This window comes from Aplidium turbinatum, chromosome 10, assembly GCF_918807975.1.
Source record: "Aplidium turbinatum chromosome 10, kaAplTurb1.1, whole genome shotgun sequence".
NCBI lineage: Eukaryota > Metazoa > Chordata > Ascidiacea > Aplousobranchia > Polyclinidae > Aplidium > Aplidium turbinatum.
The window spans coordinates 6,980,471-6,995,005 of record NC_137481.1 but is presented as its reverse complement, the minus strand read 5'-3'; the positions used below and the strand labels follow the sequence as shown (position 1 = coordinate 6,995,005).

Sequence of the window (14,535 nt, the reverse complement as noted above, 5' to 3'; positions counted from 1 at the left end):
ATCTGCTTAGAAATAAATTTCTACACATTGAAATAAGCTTGATGTTATGGAACGAAAATTACACCGACCAAACTGAAAAGAGTCCTATTTTTGTCAACTTCATTTGATGGGCGGATAAAAACGATACTAATTAATTCTACGGCCATAAAGGAATGGAGTACGGTAACACATAACACATTTAAAATAGAAGTCATTAAAAAGGAACTTTGTCTTGAGTAAATTGTATAGATAGAATATAGTTCGGTAGCCTACATTTAACAATTGTTCACACGAATGCATAGTTACGTCACACAATCGCTGCAGCGTTTGCAACCAAGGCTTCGACTACACTTCACACAAAGCACGACAAGGATTTTCAAGGCGCGATTCTATGTTAATGTAAGCTTTACATTTTATCAAATTTATAAAAAGAACTTGCTAATTCTCGGCCAACAAAAAGTTTTGGTTTTGCAAACAGACACAAAACTAAGCCTTGTAATAGTGTCGCATAGGCACATTGGGCGTCTCTGATATGACAACCCAGGACACTGCCGTATATTCGTCGACATCAAAAATGAACGTCAAAAGTGTAATTAAATTTCATCGATCATAACATACAATAAAGATTTGAGTTGTATCACATGTGCGCCATATGGCAATTCTCTAATAAGCGACGTACTAAAAGAAATAACGAATAAGAAACGATCGGTGACAACGCTAAAATCAACATATGGTGTAATTGTACATGTATTATGATGGGTTTTGTTCAACACTGCACAAACTTAGGAGGGGAAGGTAATTCCTATTGCCGTTACCAACAAGACGTTGCATATCAAACGCATTGCAACTGCAGGATTAAGCCTTTGATGCCTGAGAGACATATATACACCAAGTGGGACTAGCAATGAAAATTTCGAAAAAATTAAAAAAAATGTCGAGGAATTGAACTTTTTTTTTATCTAAGCAATGAAGTTCAAAGAAGTTTTGGTCCCACGCAAAATAGAATTGCTGGAAACTGCCAATATCAATACCGTAACAATAAATATCACGAAATGGCCAATGTTAGGTGTGCAGCTGCACACGAGTGGGAATCACTTTAATCACTACTTACGTACTTAGACAATTCGAAAGTGCATTTACAATGTCAACACAAAACTATATAAATCAGTAACTTCGCTCCTCGTGACTAATATGAAGAAAGAGGCATCAAAGAAGGAATGAAATTTCAACGTTTGGCTTCAACGAATATGGGTTGAAGAGATCAACCAAGCCAGCAAATCAATTCTTTCTTAGTTTCTTACATTGATTCAACAAGTTGAGGACAGATTTGCTGGCTGGAAGTGAATAAAATTTCACGAAACTTGAAGAAATGTTTTTAAGAATTGAACTTTTTTGTCTTAGCAATGAAGTTCAAAGAGTTTTGGTTCCATACAATAAATAATTGCCGAAAGCTGACCACCTTGCTTCAAGTGTGTCTCGAGATAGTTACACATGACAAGAGTTCAAAGTTGACTACGAACAGGTAGACGCGGGAAGTTAATGCCCAGAAACACTATTTCAACATAAATAAGGATTTACTCATTATCGCACATGACATAAAAGTTGACATAATATAAAAAAAATAAATTCTATTTCAAGCGGCAATATATTACTACAGCATTAATAAACTCTAATTTAAATAACGATAGAGCGGTAAGGGTGCTACACACGACACGAGTATGTGTTTTGACCAAGCGTCACCACATGAAATTACACGCTCTATGTGTTACAAAATGCCACGATTTTTAGCAACACAATAAAATGCATATATCAAGACTTAATCTAGAAACATCTCGTTTTCGATCCTTGAGCTTCAAAAGCGGTCCATTTAAAAAAATGCGTCGAACATACAAACTAGCATACGTTTCCTAACAACGCGCCAACAGCCCCAAAATAACCTTCGTGCTCAAGAAACAAAGCTTTTCTCGTCCCATTCGACCAGTACTCCATGGCATGAGCTAACTTTCTCATCGAAATTGGATTTACCCGCAAAAAGTTTCCAAGAAAAACGATTCTTTCAACACCCTACACAAATGCCGTTGTTGAGTGATGTTATTGCAAGACGTTATTCTTAAAGTATCATATCGGTCACTTGGCTTGTTTCAGGTTTACCAGAGACCCACTGTCAGTTTTAATGTGCACGCTAGTAAAGAAATAGAAATTGAATCATTTGAATTATAGAAGTATGTATTAAAAAAGGGAGGAAAATAATTAGTAACAGCAATAAATACAATTTTTGAAGTTTATTTTTTATAAAATATAAATAAAAATTCAGTTGTTAAAAAATGGTAATCACAATACTTAAAATAGCATGCCTTACCTCACAAACTGCGATGTTATGAGAAATACTCGCGATATTGTTCGTGACAGTCACCAGCAGAGCCTTAGCAATGTCTTCTTTAGTTGCATCTCTTCTGTTAGCACCGTTGCACATTTTGCCGAAGCTGTCAACCAAATGGATATGCGTCAAACAATTGTTTGATTGCTGTACCATGGAATGCAACATCAAAACACCACTACAATTGTCCACCTGACCAACAGAACCAGTCCTTTTTTGATGGAAGTCCACAAATATTGCGTCAATGTCAAAAGGAAGCATTTTGTCAGTTACAAATATAGATATTGCTTCCCCATTTAAAATGATGTTAAACGATACGAATGCATTGGTTTTCCTCTGCGCCGTACATACTTGACAAAAAACGTTCAATTTAAGGTGGCTTACTAACATGTAAACTTGCTTGGTCCTTTTTACATTAATTCAACGTCTGCGCGTGCAAGCTGGGATGTCAACTGTCAAGCAAGCAAGATTGAGGTCAATGAACCAATATTACAACAACTAATGCATTGAACGATGAATCACGTTGGTCAAATAAACGACAGTGAGTTTTAAACCAAACATGTCACCAACTTGCAAGAGTATTCTAATCGTTGCCTAAAAACAAAGGACTTCGCAAACAACGCGGTGTGAAGGCAAAGTTTTTCAAAAATGTGTACACAAACAAGTTTGCATAAGCTTGAAGGGCAAACACACTTACTGTGCTTTTGTTTAAAGCAACTTTTGTTTGTTATGACCAGCAAAATTTTCTACCAATTGGGTTTCAGCCGCAAATTTTACAGGAAATTAGCAGGCTACCGGTTATAAGTTTGTTGAAAATGTGCAAAACGTCGATGGTTCGTGATGATGGTCAAATCAATGCACAATAAGCTACAATTGGCTGAACAAAGAACAGTTACTAAACAAAGAACTGCCAGTGAGCCCCGCCCGACTAGAGAAGATAAAAATCAAAACGAAGTTGCGAATTTTATAATCAATCTCTTCCTCATTGAAGGAAACAAAATGTTAGAACTTCATGTCCCCCTAAAATCAAATACGGTAGGTCCCTTTTGCATTCATGGACTCAACGTCCATCGACACTGAATCAACGTAAAAACCTCTGATTTGCTGGATGGGTTCGTTTTATTGGCATCCAAATCAACCAATGTTGACTAACTGCCTTGTTACGTTATCTACCCCAATTAAAACATTTGACTTTCTCGCAGCCGACTTATACTGTAGAATCCCAACATAATCGAAACCAACCATTTTTGCGATGATTTGCCTAATTCTAAGAAATTTATTCCGAAAATTTGATTCGAAGGCAAGTCTAAACGGTCCGGCTAAGTGGGCCAATGAACTGGAGATGCTGCGAGATAAATTTATCTAATCTGCATTACAAAATTTGTTCGGATGATCATCAAACTGATGTCAAGGTCACATCCATAGTAAAAACCATGCTCATAGGCTGTGTAGAGTAGACTACCTATAATTGCACAACAGACAAGAAAATTCAGCAAAATACCGATAATGACAAATAAAATAGAACGCTTTAAAACGAGTCTTAAATGCATGTAACTTTTTGTTTTTTTCGTACAAATGGGAAACCACTTTAACAACTGGTCTGGAATTTTCTGTGAAGCTGCGGCTGCCACACTGTATTTTGTACGGTTACATAAAAGCAATGTATGCGAGAACGCAAAGTTTTACCAGACATAAGCCAGCGAGAAAATCAGTTTTTTTCACATTGATTCAATGTCTACAGAAGTTAAATCCAAGTAAAAATTAAAAAATACTGATTTTTATGCCTAGGAGTGCATAATAATTTAAAAGTACACCACACCTTGCAAACGGGGCACATTTTAAAGCGAAAATAAAAAAATGTTGCGGCACTAAAGTTTTCTCGTGGAGTCGTGGTCACATTCTATGTAAAACTCTGCACCTTTTCTCGGGCAACAAAATTTTGGCTCGCGGCCAGGGTGTGCACAGTGCACACCCCTGCTTCAGCGTGATACAGTGGACTTTGTAATCTCTGACTAAAATCGTGGAGTGCCTTGAAACAATCTGTCATGTATTGAGGAAATTATCAAAATGACAGATCATTACAAGACACAACGAAACTGATTTTCCGAATTTGTGTTTCGTAAAGAGGCAAAAAGTCTCGTAAAAAGTTAGCAACAAATATCGACACATGGCGATAAGCTCAATGAGTACGAAACTATTCAAGTAAAAAACCTACAAAAAAAATTTAGTTTTTCCACTTAACAAGCTTTAGATATGATCCGAATATCGGGTGAACCTAAAAGCTGTGAAGCTGTCGGACTTACCTGGCCGCGACCACATTCCCAGGCAAGCCAAACTTGGCATATCCTGAATCACCATAAATATCTGACACGAGCTTATCAACTTTGGTGCTATCTCCATGCGTGGCCAGCTCAATTGCTTCTTCAAACGTGCTACATCCAGTCAAAAGACAACACAGTCCGAGAAATGTACCACCACCTAAGCTAGTACCTGAAACATTGTGAGTATTTCACAACACAATGCAGCAAACGATACGATAATACAGTACGGTAAGAGGGTTATATGAAAAGTAATGAGCATTAGCCTAAGGAAAGTTACACATAAACAAGAAGTCGGTCGAGTTTTGCACATTCAATAACTTTCTGACTATCATAACTTTGATGTGTGTCAAAGTAGATTTTTTTTTGTTTAGTAACTCTAGTTAGACGTGGTTTAGCAATTGAGGTAACAAAATTGATCGTTTCTACACTGATTCAACGTATAAAAGACTAAATTTTACAAGCTGGTATAATGTTCCTGCGTACGACTTGGGTAGCCCGTATACGACCTAATACCACGATCCCTACACCACAAGTTATTTATTTCTTGTATCTGTTGTTGAGGCTGCGCTGGCCAAAGGTATATATCGCTTGCAATGTCAGTGCAGCGAAATGAAATCTCTTAATGACGAGACCTATTCACTGTATTAATTGAATGCGTGAATTCAAGAAGGGCCCAATTCCAACAAAGGTGTTTTTGAGATAATGCGTTTTAATTATTTTGGTCATTTCTTTGCATTTGTGGTGGAGTTTCGATAATGATTATTTGCTTAGATGCTCAGACATACCGATAAGAAGTGTTACGCCTAAAAATGTCTAGGTGAAAATTCTGTGGGAAAACTATTGAAAAGTTGAAGCTCAATTGCTGGAGTTACCCTTTCTTGAAATTAATGGAAATATTGAGGGGGAAGGGGGTATTTTGCATTTTTAAGCTTGCAGAAATTGGCGAATTTTAAGGTACAACTTAGAAGACACTGCAAGGAATCGGAAAAGCACAAAAAGTGAAATTTGGGAAAAATGGAATTGGGTTCTTTTAGAATTCACGCACTCAATTGCAAATTTAATGCTTGGTAAAATTTAAGACTTCCTCATTGATGCAATGAGGCATGCGTCCATACATTTTTGATGAAGTTTGTGGAGAAAACTACGTAATTATTTTTATTTTTTGCAAGAAAGTGTAGCTGACTATTGTTCATGAAGCACTGAGGAACATGACCTGCGGAGTCAGACTTACACATAGAATTAACATTAAAAATAAAGTTCATTTTGCAATGCAACACCTCTAAAAAGTGCAACCTCAACAACAGACAGAAGAAATAACCATGTCTCATGTCATTCATGTGTTGTGGTACCGGGAACGCGTCATAAGGACTTGCTTCGTTGGGTTGCTGCCATGTCAACACTTTGTGCACTTCTAAGGGGAGCAAGTCTTTTGGGCGCTGACAATTAGGCGTTGGTCTAATAGGCGCGCACACTGTGGCGTCTGGATATTTAGGTGCGGAGCACTGTGGCGCCCGGTCATTTAGGTGCTATTCCTGGTAAAGTCTGTAGATTGTATCAGCTTGGCAGCTTGCCAGAAAATTATACCATGGCTTCCGTGAGTGAAGCTGCTTAAACCGGCAATGCTTTTCACATAAAATGTTATATTGAACAGAAAAATATATTGTTGTTTTATTGATTTATTATTGTTTTATTTGTTGTTAGTCCAGGTTTGCGTTGGTGAAAGCTTGATCAATAAATTATTCAAGCTTCCGAACATTATTGGAAGTAATCCTACGGAAGTATCCCTACGTCGTAAATCATGGCAGATCCATAGTCTTTGCCTGTTCTTTTTTGGCTACGGTAATAATATAATATTTTGTGTGAAAATCATTGCCGGTTCAAGCAGCTTCACCCATATATTTTTCTGTTTAATATAAATATAATATTTTGTGTGAAAAAGCATTGCCGGTTTAAGCAGCTTCACTCACGGAAGCCATGACATATTTTTCTGTTCAATTTAACATTTTGTGTGAAAAACCATTGCCGGTTTAAGCAACTTCACTCACTGAAGCCATGACCAACAACGCACACGCATTAACAAAACAACATATTTTTCTGTTCAATATAATATTTTGTGTGAAAAGCATTGCCCTACGCCCCTACCTGCCAAGCTGATACAATCTGCAGACTTTACTAGGAATAGCACCTAAATGACCGAGCGCCACAGTGCTCCGCACCTAAATATCCAGACGCCACAGTGTGCGCGCCTATTAGACCAGCGCCTAACTGTCAGCGCCTAATAGACGTGGACCCCTTCTAAGACCTTGCCTTCTACTTTGAAACAGGAAGCCCTCGTAAAGTTACAACATTAATTAATTCATTAAAATTATTAATTATAATTATAAAACTACTACTGGTATTCATAAACAAGTACCTGATCTTAGGGTGTAATCTTTATCTGACTTTACATGCAATATGCTCACTCCTGAACCAATGTTGACTGCTATGTAAGGGTATGGGTCACGAAAGTCAAACTTTTCTTTCACAATGGAATTTTCATTGAGCGTGTCTCCAATAAAGAAACATTCCGAGTGTCCATTCGCATCACTGATATGATCAATAAAATTTATTCCTAAATACAAACACAACTGCATTGCAACTGCACACTTTGAAACTAGTAAAAATAATTACGACTGCTGCTGCTTTAGACAGTTCTATCTGGTTATGACCATGAGACTGAGCACTCACTAGCACACTGAGAGTTTGCCTTCGTTTCAAGAAACAGTAAATAGTGGTGCTCAACATTATAATTAAGTTTTATTTTGCAACATGGTATAAACGAAGCTCATCAGGCTAAAGGAGCTGTCCAATGTCCACATTTTAACACAACCAACTACTCCATATACAATTATACATAGCAGATCAGTTGTTGAAACAACTTTTTATGAACTAATAAGGCTGCAGACCCCTAAACTTTTGAGCGAAAATTACTGGATTCGATAGATCTCAAATTGAAAACAATAGCAATAAATTAAGGAAGTTCTTCGGGGTTATCAGTACAAGGATTGAAAATTCATCAGTACAGCAAGCATACAGTGTCATGTTAACAAATCAATACGATCCTGGACTGGCTTATCTCTGGGATAGAATATGTCAATGCAAATATGGTAAGTAATCTACGAACAGCACTGTGCATGTGGTGGTTGGCAATTATTGTCCGATATCCAGGTACTCCTTTCCTGTCTGCTACAATTTTCATTTCAGTTTTTACAATTGAACTTAGCCTTAGACAGAGTGCAAAACTGCAAATACATTGTTCTGCAAATGGTCACTATTTTACCTTGAATCAAGCAATCCAACTCATCTAGCTTGTTAAAAGAAACTTCAAGTTTCGATTGAAAGAAATCATCAAATTTGTATGCACCTCCACCAGTGGCATTCAAAGTATTGATTGGCAAGGCAAATTTCCTTTCTATTACCATAGCAACAAACATATCCATTTGATCCGTTGGAAATCGTATAAAATGTAAATTTCCGATATATCCTTGTAAAGAAATACCCTGTAAATGCACCAAGTGACAATTTTCATTAACTATTATATATTAGGGTGGCTCTTAAAATTGAGTTTTTGAATTTTGCTTGGGACACCCTTTCAAATGGTGAGGTTGCCAGAAAAAATAACTTTTGCAAAATTTTTTTTAATTTGAAGTTGATTTAGAGGTGGCCCTCCCCCCCTAAAGTTCTGTGCCCTCCCTCGAAATACCAAATCTGCGTATCTCGAAAATCACTTGAGCTAGAGATACAGTTATTGTGTTAAAAGATGCAGAAAACATGGTTTTCTATCTGCTTTCTGAACATTGAATGCATCTATCTTGAGTAGAAAAGCAGTTATTTAGAAAAAACGCATTTGACCAAATCTTGATTTTACAACCTTTTTTGTGACCACGAAACCGTCTACAAAATTTGTTTTTTTTGTCTTAATTTTTGCACCTTAGAGGGAACACTGGTAACGATATTCATTTCAAAATGTAATTCTGGTCAGTACTGGAAGAAGCAATATTATCGACAATATTTTACATATTGCCTTGCGTATCGTGACAGGATGTCTGCGACCTACACCATCGGACAATTTCCCTGTCCTTGCAGGCAACCAACCAGCTGAGTTTCGTCGCAAAGAACCATCCTGTCTCTTTCTCGTCGCACTACGAACCCCAACCACTTGCTCCACTCAAGTCTCTACGAGTCTGTGAGTGAGCAATCGAGCATCCTCGGCAACTGAAATCGAGACACCCATTTGTATGTAACGCACAACTCCTGATGAAAACCGCTGAAGACCAATCTATCAGCGCGGCTACCTGGGAGGACAACAAATTGAGCTCAGAGTAGAAGAAGAACTCCTCAAGACTCTAAAGTTGTATCTCCGACACCAGCCCCCATCCAACCGGAATGCATAATTTGCCAAGGAAGGCCTGGGTGCATCTCAACCGCCTACGTACTGGAGTCAGACTATTCCGCTCCAACATGCACAAATGGGGGATGGCTCCATCCGCATTCCGCAATCTGTGAGTGTGGCAAAGAGGAACAAACCACAGATCACACCATCTGTAACTGCGCCAAATGGTGTGTGACTGTGCGTGGTCTGCTTGAACTGGACGACGAATCAATGGACGAATCAAAGGATTGCTGCTCGACACCTGCTCAAGCATCTAAACCAGTGGTTCTTAACCTATGGGTAATTACCCACATGTGGGTAATTTCAGGATAGCAGGTGGGTAATCAGCTGAACCAAAATATTTAGAATTATAGATGTAACAAACAATGTCACAGCTGTAAGTGGTAAAGTTGTTTTATTACTTACACTTTTTTTGATGTTTTGAGTCCGTTCAAAACAACCAGTGATATTTTATTTTAATAAGAAAATTTTCCCAGTGAAGAAGATGAAGATATCCAAGAAGGGTTTTTAGACATGATTTATGAGTCATCTGTCAAGGCTTCTTCTGAAGATAAAAGCTTGGGAAAATCCTGGGGAATGATAGGCAAAGTATATCTAAAAGTTGCGCAAAAACCACTAACATTGTTGATTATGTTCCCTTCCACTTATCTCTGTGAATCAGCATTTTCAAGTGTTGTTGCTTTGAAATAAAAATCCGGAAACAAGCTTTTAGATCTGGAGTCAGATTTGCATTGTGCAGTATCCAAAATCGCACCCGATATTGCATCGATTGTACACAAAAAACAAGAGCAAATGTCTCACTGACGCTATTGATGTCATTCTTTGCATTAAATGCTGTTTTTGTTGAATAACGCTCTTCTATATTTTTAATATGGCAAAATAGCAAGATAGATAAAATTAGATTTTGGGTAATGAGACTTTAATCTGGACAGAAATGGGTAATAAGGGGAAAAAGGTTAAGAACCACTGATCTAAACGGCATCACCACTGCCCAAGAGTGGAAAAAGACAGAGCCCTTGACCCCTGAAGTAACAAAGAAGGTTTAAATGAAGAAGAATCGACATTCGACAATATTGTTCTTGTTGGAATTTGGAAACAGTTTCCTGTGTTCAGTAACAACTTGCAAAAGAAACTGAAGTTGGTACTCATCTTCAGTTAAGATTTTGTTAAAATCCTGGATTAGACTTAGAGCAACTCCTCTCTCTGCTCTGTCATTCACTACTGAAAGTCTCTTCGCCATGTGTAAAGCTTGAATAAATGCACCATCTTCAGTCCAATGAGCAGGATGACAGGATCCTTTGAAAGTATAATTATTACTTCATCTTCACCCAACAGCCGAAGAAGCCATTTTGAATTAGAGGTGCAATACTGTTCTAGACCCTTATTGCTAAGAAACGCAGCTACTTTGATGCTTGGTCTCCTTGGTGGACGTTCTCCTGTTTCATCTAACATGGTTGCCACCATTAGCTTTTTACTTTCCACAGACAATCGAGAATCAAACAAGGCTAGTCCAACTATTTCTTCGGACAGATACCATAAATGCAGACCAAGCTTTTTGCATAAATCGCCTTCGCCATCCAACAAGTGCGATGCATAGCACCTGAAGCTTGAAAGCGGATTCCACGCTCAGGAGTTTCTCCAAGGAATGTGATAAAAAACGGGCATTTTAGCTATGCATGAATGCATAAAAGTTTAGGAATACTTATTTTGTTTATTGATTTACCAGTTTTACAGGTTAGTTTATGAACTTTGTTTATTAAATAGCTTGGGCCACAATACTTGTTTAGCACTGTTTTGTGCTAGAATACCGAAAACAGGTTTTTTCTAAATAACTGCTTTTCTACTCAAGATAGACGCAATCACTGTTCAGAAAGCAGATAGGAAATCATGCTTTCTGCATCTTTTGACACAAAAACCGTATCTCTAGCTCAAGCAGTTTTTGAGATATGCAGATTTGGTATTTTGGAGGAGGGCGCAAAACTTTAGGGGGGGAGGGCCACCTCTAAATCAATTTCAAAAATTTTTTGCAGGAGTTATTTTTTCTGACAACCTCACCTTTTAAAAGGGTGTCCCACACAAAATTCAAATTTTTTTCATTTTTTGCCAAATAAGAGCCACCCTATTATATATATTATATAATATTTATTTTTACAATTATTAACAAAATGACATTGCAATACTTAACTGTCAACAACACATACTGTCAACAAACGAGGCCTTCTTGAACTGAAATACAGTAAACAAAAACAACTGTTCCTTTAGTTTTTTCCCACTTCAAAGGCTGTGAAAAAACATAGAAGAGGTAGAAAAGCATGTATATATATCATATACATACATACTTTTAATTCTAAGTGTGCATCTCGAATTCCTGTTTCTCCATACACAACATTTGAAACAAGGTATTTTCTGATTGATTTCAGTAATTCTTTTTCTTCATGTTCTTCATCACATGTTAAAAAAGTAGGTTCAAAATAAACAAATTTTACAAGAGTTCCACCTATGTCCAAACCAAACCAAGGAAATGGATGTTTTTTTAAATGTGTTTGTTTTGCCATGATTTGTTGTTTTTCCTTTACAAATGTTTCCAGCAAAGAAGTTGCAATTCCATTTACATGTTCCATTTTTTTCACATTTCCAACCTCTTGAATATTTTTATTCATGGTTGGGTTGAAATAGTGTAGAACCTATGCCATTATAATTACTTCATATAACTTGGCTACCGTAATTACTTATATATATATAATATAGAAATCTTCCTTTACAACAAATTTTTTTTATTAGAAAATAGATAATTGCCTTAGGTAGACATTTTATCTTTAATAAAATTATAACAAAATGAAGTAACATGCAATGCAAGTATTCCAGCAATGTTGCTGTTTCAAACATGTTAACCAGGGCTATCAATTTTGTTTTGCAGATTTGCAGATTTTTCTTTCATGTTGAAATGCAAAAAAATAGTGTTACTAATATAGAATAGCCTACTGAAACAAAAGCAAAAAATGGCAAGACTGCAAATGGTATATATAAACTTGGCATATAGTATGGATCTAACGTGCATCAATCATTTTATTTTTCGTCATTAACGCGTCCGGGACAAAAAAGATATCATACTAAGTACAAAATCGATATAGACCTACCAGCACGTTAATGAATGAGAAAAGATGGCAAAACCTTAAAAGGATTAAAACGTGCCTGAATGGAAAATCATGTAGTAGGCTATATATCAGTAGTTAGCACGGCCACAAAACCCAATGAGTAAACGAAAACAAATTTGGCAAAACCACCAAACATAACAGTTCAAATAAGTAGATAAGTTAGTTGAGAGAATTGGTTGTTTTCACAGGGTGCAACCTATTTTGTCCCCAAAACACTTCATCTCCGAATTTTGTCCCCTGAAAAGATTGAGAAAAAAATACAATAGTGCGGAAGTCGCTGATCGGAGTTGCCGCTAACATTTCAAAATTTTTCTTTAAAAAGATTGAGAGAAAAGATACAGAAGCGCCGAGGACGCTGATAGGAGTTGCCAAAACAGTATCTTGAAATAATAGTTGATAAACCGAATTTCGGGTTAGGGTTATTTTAATAAACTGAACCTCACTTTCGAGTTAGGGTTATCAAATTAAGTTTGTAGCCCCTCCATTACAAATGATGATGAGCTGCCACATTGGAATGATCTATTCACTTCCAACTAACATTTCTAGACAAAATTACAAAGAAAAAGTTACACTTATTTTGTGGTGGCCCATAAAATGGTATAATAATTCAAGATTAATTCAAGGGGAAAAATTTTAAACGTTTGAGGGAACTTTGATCAGCAACTTTGGCTTTGTTCTATTTATTCTTTTGATCTTTTCAGGGGCCGAAATTGGGGGACAAAGTGTTCATGGGACAAAGTGAGTTACATCCGTTTCCACATACCTTAAAAAACCATCTGGAAGTTAGTTAATTGTTGAAGCAGTGTGTGGGATGACTGAACCTAACAACAGAGATGTACGTACGCCACAAATTATATGCCGCAGACCTGCGGCGTAGACTTTTTGTTTACGCTAACGCTTGCGGCCACATTTTTTTGGATAGTTTGCGCTTGAGGCTACGCCGTAAAGTTTTTGCGGCTTTTTAACGCATAGCGTCAACGCATACTTTTTAATGTATTTTTTTCGCTACAACACACCAATAAGCTACCTTCCAGCGCTGCAGTTGAAAGAATGTTTTCAATGGGCAAAGGCATATTGGAACCAAAACACAGCAAAATGTCAGATGAAAACTTTCAGATGCTTGTGTTTCTTCATGGAAATTCAAAATAAAACTTGTTTGTTTCGAGTGGTTTATACCGTGTGAATGTTTGGCACCTAGCAAACAAAATTAGTTTGCGCTAGTGTATGCGCTGACGGTGACACCGCCAACTTTTTTTAGAAGTTACGTTGACGCATACGGCGTATGATTTTTCGAACGTTTGCGCTGACGGGTGACGGCGTCAATATTTTTTGTATGCGCGTACATCACTGCCTAACAACCATCACAAAACGAACTAAAACACATATATACATTAACGCAAAGAAGAAAACTATACAATTACAACATAACCACTTTTCAGATTTCTTCAAAACCAGAAAAAGCACAATTCTAACACTCTGGTTATCTATGCTTATACTACCGGTATGTTACATATAGTCTTATAATAACCGATGAATAAAAATGCCCTAAAGTTGAAATCCATTACATTTTTAAAAACATATAAAATATATACTTCTGAAAGTGTTTAGATCTAAGAGTATGCAAACCTCACATAACTCAAATTAAACAGTATAACATTTACTTTTTATTTCTTTAACCCTATGTAGGCTAGCCTACTATTCGTTTTTATCACTTCAATAATAAGAACATTATCTTCTCATCCCCCATACTTGGATCAACTATGGGACTCACCTTTTATATACTATATGTTGTTAGACTCCACTTGATAACTTTTTTTTTTTTTTTTTTCCTTTTTTGTTGTTGTTGTTGTTTTTCTTTGTGTTGTTTGTTTTTTTTCTGTACTATTAATCCAATTATATATTGTATCCAGTAAAACATCCCATGTGGGGGCACCTTGACTTAGATAACCGCATGGTTTTTTCGGTGCCTCCATGGTGTAGTTTCCATATAAAAAAAAAGCTATTTGTTATATCTCCTGATGTGTACTTTGAAAATGAATGTGGAGCTATGCCGAAAATAAACTTGATTGATTCTTGATTGATTGATTGTTAGTGATGAAAAACGTGAAACTTTTAAATGTTTTAGTAAGTAAAGCAGAGTTGCCAGACTGAAATTTGAAAAAAAGGCCAAACTCAACAAGAAAAAAGGCCAAATTGAGGCCAAATAGGTAGAAAAAAGGCCAAAAATAAGCCAAACTTAAACAAGATAAAATAAGCATTGTAATCAGGGTT

At 36.7% G+C, this 14,535-nt stretch overlaps 1 protein-coding gene across 3 annotated transcripts; it reads right to left on the bottom strand.

Moving 5' to 3' along the window:
• Positions 1-60: 60 nt before the first annotated feature.
• On the bottom strand, positions 61-14,334 carry LOC145778828 (pantothenate kinase 3-like). Of its 3 annotated transcripts, XM_082590414.1 has the most exons (7): positions 14,036-14,334; positions 11,449-11,549; positions 7,997-8,216; positions 7,091-7,288; positions 4,660-4,846; positions 2,339-2,462; positions 61-2,043 (listed from the first exon to the last, which is right to left on the bottom strand). In XM_082590414.1, exons 3-7 carry the CDS (start codon positions 8,154-8,156, stop codon positions 1,873-1,875), a joined length of 840 nt encoding a protein of 279 aa, XP_082446540.1. In that variant the 5' UTR covers positions 8,157-8,216; positions 11,449-11,549; positions 14,036-14,334; the 3' UTR covers positions 61-1,872. The 3 variants fall into 3 exon arrangements, with proteins under 3 accessions (XP_082446540.1, XP_082446541.1, XP_082446539.1); XM_082590415.1 differs by lacking the exon at positions 11,449-11,549; XM_082590413.1 differs by lacking the exon at positions 14,036-14,334 and having other exon boundaries at positions 11,449-11,851.
• Between the last annotated feature and the right edge of the window lie 201 nt (positions 14,335-14,535).